We start from the raw sequence: 10098 nt of genomic DNA, 5'->3' as shown, positions 1-10098 counted from the left end.
TGGACGTGATTCACAGGGTCTCCTTGCACACTGGTACACAGTGCTTACTGCTCCAGAGCAAGCAGTGGACGTGATTCACAGGTCTCCTTGTACACTAGTACAACAGTGGTTACTGCCTCACTACACGCAGTATCATAGGCTCGAGAATTGACTACTCTAACATTCTATATCTCGGCCTGCCAGAATACCTGCTTCAACGGTTACAGGTGGTCCAGAACTCGGCAGCACGGGCCATCTTTGGATTATCTCGTCGTGCCAGAGCCTCGGGCCTCCTGGAAGCACTGCACTGGCTTCCTGTCCGGAAGCGGATAATTTTTAAGACCCTTACTCTGGCACACAAAGCCTTGCACGCCTCCGGAGCAAAATACCTCCAAAAAAGGCTGACCTTCTACCATCCAGCCAGGTCGCTGAGGTCAGAATCCCTGTTTCTTGCCGCGGTGCCTCGTGTGAAGAGAGCACGTATTGGAGGCCGCTCTTTTAAATTATTGGCGCCCCAGTTGTGGAATAAGCTGCCTGTGTCCCTGCGCAGCACTCCAAACCTGCTGGCTTTTAGGAAGGGGCTCAAAACCTGGCTTTTCACCTCTTAGTTTTTTGACCTGTATGGTTCCCTTTTTCTCTGCCTTTTATCTGTTTTTCCTGTTATGTTATGAGTTTGGTGCGCATTGCAAAGCGTCGGGACACTCTTCCGAGTAGCCGTACGCTATATAAAACCCCGGTATAACATAACATAACATAACATAACATAAACACAGTGATTCACAGGGCTCCTTGTACACAATGCTTACGGCTCAAGTGCAAGCAGTGGACATGATTCACAGGGTCTCCTTGTACACTAGCACACCACTAGTTACTGCACCACAGGAGTCAGTAGAAACAATGAAACAGAGGGTTCAAGAACCTTAGTAAAGTGACAGCTCTTGCACCACAATAGGAGTAAAGCACAATGGTTTACAGATCTCTTCATGTATTTGAACAGTGATGGTGTTGGTAGCACACGAGATCCGGCCCAGTACCCAGGGCCGGATTGGCCGTAGCAGGCATCAGGCGTTTCCTCCGGTCGGACCACCTGGAGGGTGGGGGGGGGCGGTTTTGGGCACCTGAGGGCCGTTTTTGCTACCGGGGCCGTCAATATTGGCCCATTTAACAGAATCTTCCGAAACCGGCCCTAGCGAACAGTTCTCTCCCTCACCAGGGATCAGCCGAGCAGTTTCCCAGGTCCGGTTTTGGTTCCCTGCCTGTACTGACCTGGGTGTTCCATGCTTCTGCTGGGTATCACTGCAGCCCTGCACAGCAGTGTGAAGCTCATCAGTGGTTCAAGCCACTAGGTAGGTACTGGGCAGGGCTGACCGTACTGGGCATTGGGCCTTTCCTCTGGAGGCTGTAAGGGTAGGGGGAAGTTTTGCAGCTCTGCTGCAATATTGTTCCCCAGTAACAAAAGCAGCAGTGCTTCACACTTGCGTCCCCCACGCCCATGGTAGCTGGTCGGACAAAATTGCCAGGGCTGCTTTGAGATCCCAGTCATGCCCTGGGTGGCACCCTATAGGTAAGTCAAACACACAAAAGGTGATCGGAAGAATGCTTGCAATAAGTCTCACTACCAGTAATTGCTCAGGGTATCATTCCAACCCACTGAACTAAGACTGGTTAACCATGGTGGGGGCTCAACCTCCGTGTATAGTTTGACACCAATTGGTCAAAGTTACTTGTGTTCCTGTCTAGAGAGAGAACTGTTAGCGGTGCACCTGTGCCCTTGCACAACCTTGGGGAGCACACCTCATGTGGTTTGCTTGCTGTGCTGCTATTAAAACTTTGTTTGTCCCCCCCCACTACCTCACCAAGAACTGATTATCATATGTAAGTTTGCATTTGTTTTTATTAATTTTCTCCTCTTATATAAACCTTTATGTGGCCTGAGCCTTCCACTTCCATTTCACCAGAGTTAAGCACTCGCTCTCCTTCTCTCTCCTCAGCGGTGACAATATGGCAGAGATTGTCGCGATCGTCGCTAAGCTGAAACACGACCGCCTGAAGCCGGGCAGGGTCGGTGAGCACAGCAACGCCATCAAGTACCTGAACCAGGACTACGAGAGCCTGAAGCAGCAGTGTCTGAAGAGTGGCACCCTCTTCGAGGACCCCGAATTCCCCGCAGTCGCCGCCTCGCTTGGCTACGATAAACTGGGTCCAGACTCCGAGAAGGCAAAAGGGGTGGAATGGAAGCGTCCATCGGTAAGTACAAGCGAATCCACAGGAGAAGCCAGGAAAATATACCACCCTCCCAAATTTGAATCTTCCTCAAATGCCTCTGAAAATATAAGAATACCCTGAAAATTCTTAAAAATGTTTTTTCATATGATGTAAAAATGGTGCATTTTACTGCACCTTTCTCGAAGACCTTTGCCACAAAGTTGCATGTTTTCCTGGCATTTCTTGAGCAGAGCTAAGGGAATAATGCAAAAATGCTAAATAAGGCTCACCTACCCAAGGAGGTTGTGGGGAGGAAGGGGTGGGTGGTCCACCCAAGGAAAGTGAGGCCAAAGCATTCGACCCTAAGGGTTCCATCAGTAGTATGGTTCTGTTAATTAAAAGCTGACTGCTAAAGCATGTAGTGATGTGCAGATCACAACTTAGAATTCTGGCCATCCCATTTTGGCCTATCATTCTTCTGAAGTTGTCAAATTAGGTAATAGTAGCAACTGCATTTACAGTTCTTAGAAAGGCAGAAGTTCAGCGTTGAGGGCTATATCGAAAGATTATTCCTAATTACTCCTTTCTTTAGTTTTACAGCAAGTGAACATTGTGCTTTTTGAGCTAAATCAGTACTTGTTCATTATCCTGAATGAATTTGACTTTTAAAGAATACAAATTTAGGTCAGGAATACTACGTGAAGGCATGCCTGACCTGTAGGTCAGGCATGCCTTCAGGCTGTAATTCTCCCGGAGCAGCGGAAGTAGTGGAGCCAGGCCCAGCTGCAGGAGCAGGGCAGAGGACACCGATCTGGGAGAAAGGTAAGTCTCCCACTGCACAGGTGAACTCCGTTCCACTGTCTAGGGGGAGTTTTGGAAAACTTCTCACTCCAAACGGAGTGCAGAGTTACTAAACCTCCGCAAACTTCACTGGGGGAGCAGAGTTCACCCCCTGCCCTTACTCCTGCCCCGCGTACTCAAGAAAGTCAGGATCGACTGGGCTCAAAACATCGTAGTGTTTTTGAACTGGGCAAGGATAATTTGGTAACCAAAACTCCACCTTTATGTGTGGAGATTGAGCGGTGACAGTTGAATGCCTTTGATCTTCCTCTCGAGATTTGTAATGTCATCTTGGCAGCCAGGCATCCCTCAACACGCAAATGTATATGAATGCCATTGGGACAGATTTGTGGGTTGGTGTTCCTCCTGTCACTTTGACACATGTTCTGCTTCCTTGTCGGAGGAGTTATTGTTTGTGTAGGTTGTGTTGTGTTGTGTTGTGTTATGTTGTGTTGTGTTATGTTGTAAAGCGCACCTTATCATCCAAGGGGTATCCAGGAGCTGGAGACGGTGTGAAGGCCATCTACAGGGTCTTAGTTGAAGAGCTAGGTTTTCAGTTTCTAGCAGAATTCTAAAAGCAAGGAGGAAGCCCTTAAGTGTAAGAAAGGTTGTTCCACGTTTTGGGTGCTAGGTATGAGAAAGCTAGGCCTCCTGTGTTGCTTTTGTGGATAAGGGGTGTGTATACAAGAAAGAGCGAAACAGAGCAGAGATGTCGGTTGGGCTGATGGAATTGGAGGCTATAGTTGAGATAAGTTGGTCCGATGTTGTGAGTGCCTTGCATGCGGGAATGAGGAGTTTGAATTAGCAGCATTTGTGTATTGGTAGCCCGTGGACATCCCTTAAGTGAGGCGTGATGTGGGAGCACCGAGGGAGGAGCAGGACGAGTCTGGCAGCAGCATTCTCGATGTTCTGAAGATGGCGGAGGAGGTGGTTGGGGATACTGGCGAAGAGTGCATTGCCATAATCAAGTCTGCTGGTTATTAGGGCTTAAGTGATGATGCGTATGCTGCTCTTGGGAATCCATCTGATGATTTTTTTGAGGATGCATAGCATGTAGAAGCAGGATGATTAGAATGCGTTCAATTGTGCAGCCCTGTTGAATTTGTCATATAATATGATCCCCAGGTTACTTGTGGGGTGGATGATGGTGTTGGATGAAGGTCTGCTGGCCACCAAGTGGAGTACCAGGGCAAGTTCTTGTTCCCAAAGATCAACAATTCTGTTTGTGCTGTTCTTAGCCTGGAAAGGTCTTGCCTTGGGCACAGTTAAGAGTTATCTTTCTGGCATCTTGGCTTGTTTGCAGTTGCTGAATCAGCCCTCACTGATGAAGTTTCCTGTTGTGACATGTTTCCTTAAGAGTTTGCAAAATGTGTTTTCTCCTATCTCTTTCATCATGCCTCAGTGGGACCACAATTTGGTCCTGACGTTTCCTATGGGTTCCCCATTTGAGCCCCTACATAGATGTTCCTTGTGACTTCTGACCCTTAAACCTGTCCTCCTAGTGGCCATTACATTGGCAGGGAGGGTCAAGCTCTTTCAGTTTATAACCAGCTTCTGCCCAGACACAATGTTTCTTTATACTCAAGCCCCCTTTTTTTGGAAGGAAGTGACTCCATTTCATGGTGGCTAAACCATCTTGTTGCTGACATTTTTCGTTCTACCCCAATCATCTAAGAATGAAGAAATGCTCCACTGCCTGGATCCAAAAAGAGCTCGGTATTTTTACACTGATCATATTAAAGACCGTAGGGTGCTCAATCAGCCCTTCATCGTATTCACAGGAGCAAAAAAGGTGAGGCTGTGCAGAAGAGTACCATTGCATGATGGATTGTACTTCACATTAAGATCTGCTATGCAGTGGCTAAGAAGCAGCATCCTGAGAGCTTGGGGGTAAGGGGTAAGGCTGTTACTTCTGTGTTAGCATGCAGAATACCTATCAAGTACATTTGCCAAGCTTCTACGTGGACATCACACCACACATTCACTAAGTACTACTGCTTGGACAGTCAGGGCTGGTGGAATGGCCATTTTACCAGTTTGGTCCTCCGGAATTTCCTGGTTTGAGCAGTTTGCAGACCTGGGAGGTATTGCTTGGGTATCTAGTTGAAGGTACGTAATATGTGGTTTGAAATCTCTATCAGACGAACAAGTTACTTACATTTGGTAATGTTTTTTCCGGTAGAGACTGTAATCACAGATTCCTCATGTACCCTCCCATCTGTTCAACTCTTCCAAATGAGCTCATCAGCCTGAAGCTACTGTTAATTTCTGCACACTCGTCATACATCATTCAGTCATAGCTCTGTATTTTTGGTATGGATTTAGTCATGAAAGAAACTGATATCACTACACTGGGGTGGCGCCTAAATAGACACTGTGCATGTTACTTCTAACGTTGACATCTCCAATGCAGAGCAACACAATACGACCTTCTGGGGTGCAGAGGTACTGCTCAAAATATTCTGAATCCAGTCTGACGCCTAGGGAATATTCTAAGGTGAGGAGTCTACAGTTAGATAGAGTGTCTACCAGAAAAGGTGTTACCATAGGAATGTAGTTCGTTCATCACTGGACTTCCCTGACTTTGCTCACAAAGCTATTTCCACAGAGACACCACACCTGAAGAGAAACAATACAACAGATACACAGTGTCAACTTCTGGAGCTTTCAAGCTACAGGCTAGTAGTGTTACTTGTAAGGCCCTGCTTACCGAGGCTGACCTCCCAGGGGGCAGTCGGCTGGACATATTTAAATGTTGTTGATGTCCATATTCTTTGAAATACAATACAATAAAATACAATTTTGGTCTAATCCATTTAATTTGAGAAGGATTAGGCAACAATATTTGTGAATGCAGTTAGCCGAGTAATTCAGTTTGGATCGCATGGTACACATTTCTTTTAAAACATATTTTATTGCGTTTATGTGGTACCTTTTGGGCGATTGCCCGACATAATCCATTTGAAAACAATATAGGAGTACATTACAAGACATAGGGACACCTGAGAACCATTCTTATTTGAATCCAACAAAAGGAAACAGAGAACTTTACGCAGACAGTTCCACCACACCCACTTAGCAAACAGTATACGATACATACAAATCCCCAAGTAAAAACATCAATACCTCATACATTATAGCCCCCTGACAGTACATAAAAATATTCACGGGATTGCGAAGGGAGAGGGGGACGTCTATACCCCAGTACTCTGCCCATCTAGCCCATATCTTTCTTTGCTTTTGGGGGCAGCCCCTCACTTGAAATACCACTTTCTCGGCGCCCATACATTTGTCCAGTTCTTGTCACCACTTTCCCAGTGTGACAGAGAGCACCGACTTAGTCTCAGTCCTCACTGGTGCTTTATGAGTGTTACAGTCAGGGGCCTGTTCATGTTACTAGTGGCCAGTCTGTATAGAACTACAATCTCTAGACTGCCAGCAGAAATGCTTTGATTGGAAAATACAACAGGGTGCAGTCATGGCAGTCTGCAAGCTCAGATGTGGATTATATACCTGGATGTGAGAACATTGAAGCACAGAGGGCACATGGGTGCCATACCACACTTCTACGGGCAGACAGAACATATGCAAAGCCATCAAGTGTAAAAGGAGCTCACTCTCACAGCCACCTGCTTACAACACAGCACTGGTCAGACAGAGGTTTTATCTGCATTTTTTTCAGTCAAATGTGTACCATGGTTCATAACACGAACAGGCCTCCTGACTGTAACACTCATAAAGCACCAGTGAGGACTGAGACTAAGTCGGTGCTCTCGGTCACCTTGATAGACACAGGTTGTATAGACCCCCATTGAAAATGGGAATGTGGATTTATAGGGTGGGCAGTAACAGCAGCCTCCCCATGAACTCCTCTCCCCCCTCACCCCCTCAGGCTGAGAATTGGAGGCTCATAAAGCTGCTGAGTGAACTGTTGGCATTTATGAGTGTCATCCTTCAACGCCATGCCTATATTCGGTGCCTTATTTTGTTCTCATATCGGTCTTTAACGCCTTAACCGCGGCGTTTTTTCCACCGCGGTGCGGGCGTTCTAAAGGGTGGGTGAGGCTGCGTCGGCCGTTGGACATGCGCTGCACCAGGGAGGTAGCACTCGTGACGTCCAACGGCCGACGGCAGCACGCAACGGGTCAACTGCCAAGGAGACTCATCTTGGTAACACAAACAATGACAAAGCAAATAGGTCTCACCTACGAAAGAGCTATTGGCTTTGCCAATATGTTTTAATCATGTTGTACACCAGGTTGGCGGGTGTTCAGCATAGCTAAAGGTTAGAGGCGTATTGATGAATGGCATGGATTGGAGTGCCACATAGTCAAGTGTTGTGGACTAGAGTGGGGTGCTATGGAGAGTAGAGCTGAGTAGCATGGAGTGAAAGGGAGTGTGAGGGAGTGTCATAGAGTGTTGTGGAGGGAGTAGAGTGTCGTAGAGTAATAGGACATAGAGTGAAGTAGAGTGTTATGATGTGGAGTGGAGTAGAGTGTCAGAATGAAGTACTGTGCCATCGAGAGGAGTGGCACAAAGGGTTGTGGAGTGTTGTAGAGTGAAATTGTGTGGCGTGGAAGGTGTTGCCTAGAGTGTTGTATAGTAGAGTGGAGTAGATTGGCATAGAGTGGAGTGGCATAGAGTGCAGTAGTGTAGTAGAGTGGAATGGCATAGAGTGGCATTGAGTAGAGTGGCATAGAGCTGAGTGGCATGGAGGGAAGTACTGGCATGGCTTAGAGTCGAGTAGTGGAGAAGAGTAGTGCGTCATAGAATTGAATGGAGGAAAGAGGCATGGAGCAGTGTAGAAAGAGTTGTGTAGAGAGTCGTAGAGTGGAGCAGTGTCATAGAGTGAAGTAGAGTAGAGCGTCATGGAGTGGAGTGTTGTAGAGTGGCCTGGAGTGAAGTGGGGTAATGTACCGTGGTGCAGAGTAGATTGGCATAGAGTGCAGTTGCTTATAGGGCATTGGTTTGAGTAAAGTGGTATAGGCTGCATTGATGCACAGTGCAATGACACAGAGTAGAGTGGCATAGAGTAGAGTGGTGCCAAGAAGAGTAGAATGCGCAACGTAGATTGCAGTGGGATATGGTGCAACTGCATAGAGTGGAGTGGCACAGGGTGGAGTGGCATATAGTGCAGTGATGTAGAGTAGAGGGAAGTGGTGAAGGGTAAAGTAGAGTGGTGCAAGATAGAGGACAGAGGTGTAGATTAGAGTGACAAAGAGTTCAGTAGCCTGGAGTGCAGTGGAACAGAGTAGAGTGGTGTAGAGTTCAGTGGCTGAGAGTGCAGTGTTGATGAGTAGAATGGGGTAGATTGCAGTAGCGTTGAGTGGCGCAGAGTGCATTAAAATACAGTGCAGTGGTGTAGAGTACAGTGGTGAATAAACTGGTGTAGAGTGCAGCGACACTGAGTAGAGTGTTGCAGAGTAGAGTATAGTGGTGATTATGTTCTCCCAACTAACAATCACGCACATAGAATTCATTCTTTTAAAGTCTCAGATAATGCACTAAGTGATCACTTCCTGCTCTGTCTGGCTATTCTATTGTCCACGAAGAATATCTTTAAGAGTAACTCTAGAAAAGCCAGAGCCTTAGAAACTTTATCTATTGGTAGAACGAATGGGTCTTGTTACGATGGGCTATGGACAATCAAACAGAAATACTTAATACAGTAATTGGCCAATGTAAGCCTGAGCTTGCGATATGCTTGGATGAAGATTCCACTCCTGATACGCTCCTTGCATCCTTTTCAACCATCACTAATGTAATAAGGAACTCTCTTTTGAGACAGCGAAAAACTAATAGAGATCAGGGAGGATGGTTCAATTCTAATTGTACAAAAGCCTATGCCCTTTTAAAGAACGAATTGCATAAAAATCCAAGAAGTATCACGGAGGTGAAGAGACTTAGGAAAGAATATAAGTTAGCTGTTAAAGAAAGGAAGAATGCATTAAAAGCAGAAGAATGGGAAGCTTTGCACGTAGCTTCGGTAAATAATGATAGTGCTGGCTTATGGAAGATTATTAGAACCCCCTTCTTAGTGGATGAAACCGGTCCAAAAATAGAGATAGCAATCCCAGAGGCAGATTGGGTTGGGCATTTCTCCAAGGTATACGAGGGAGAGGAAACATCGCCTTCCCCCTGTGCACCTATCCCCTACTCCGGCTCAAGGAATCTGGTGTTCACTATGGATGAGGAGGAAAAAGCTCTTCACGCCAGTCAGGGTGGTAAGGCTCCTGGCCCGGACGGTGTCCCCATAGATATTTTTAAGTCTATTATACCACTTTGGGCTCCCCTTCTAGTCCAGGTGCTTAATGCAAGCCGTACCACATGTTTCTTATCTACCTGGGTGGAGTCTATAATTGTGCCCATTTTTACAAAAAAGGGGATAGACACGACCCGGGTTGTTATAGACCTATCTCCCTGTTGGATTATTTTACAAAGGTAGCTGGACGGATAATTTTGGACCGTCTTCTGGACTGGGCGGCTGATAATTCTATTCTATCAGATTTGCAATACGGTTTCCGGTCTGGGAACAGTAGAGCAGGGCCTAAACCTTCTGATGCTGGTGGGGAAGTACACAAGGGCCAAGAAAGGGAATTTATTCCTGGCCTTTGTGGACCTCTCTGCCGCATTTGATTGCATGATTCACTCTAAATTGTGGTCCTTACTGGGACAAATAGGTGTTGATGAAAATATTATTTCTTTTCTTAAACGTTTTTATAATGACGCATCAGCTCGCGTTCGTTATGGCCTGACGGGGGAATGCACTGCCAAAATCCCAATTAGGAGTGGAGTCAGGCAGGGATGTGTACTGGCTCCATTCCTTTTTAACTTGTATATAAATGGTTTGGAGGGAGTTTTGTGCAGTGATAGTTCAGATTCCCCATACGTAGACGGCCGTCCAATTCCGGCCCTTTTGTACGCAGATGATGCCGTGCTAATGTCCCGTACCCAAGTGGGTCTTCAGCGCACAGTGGATAGTTTTACCCTTTTCATGAAAGATCTGGGGTTAAGGGTAAACTCTTCTGAAACATTCATCATGCGCTGTGGTAAAAACATCAAGACCAAAAGGGC

The 10098-nt window shown here is 46.5% G+C and overlaps 1 protein-coding gene across 1 annotated transcript in view; it reads left to right on the top strand.

The window, feature by feature from the left end:
* The first annotated feature begins 1939 nt into the window (after positions 1-1939).
* Positions 1940-10098, top strand: part of LOC147706800 (calpain-1 catalytic subunit-like) — a 668045-nt gene continuing 659886 nt past the window's right edge. Inside the window, exon 1 of the mRNA XM_086925931.1 lies at positions 1940-2226. Coding sequence (XP_086782057.1) covers positions 1981-2226 — 246 coding nt within the window. The 5' untranslated portion in view covers positions 1940-1980. The remainder of the gene's footprint in view (positions 2227-10098) is intronic.

This window comes from Lissotriton vulgaris, chromosome 6, assembly GCF_964263255.1.
Source record: "Lissotriton vulgaris chromosome 6, aLisVul1.2, whole genome shotgun sequence".
Classification (NCBI taxonomy): Eukaryota; Metazoa; Chordata; class Amphibia; order Caudata; family Salamandridae; genus Lissotriton; species Lissotriton vulgaris.
Note: the sequence above shows the minus strand (reverse complement) of the source record. Positions and strands in the feature narration are given on the sequence as shown.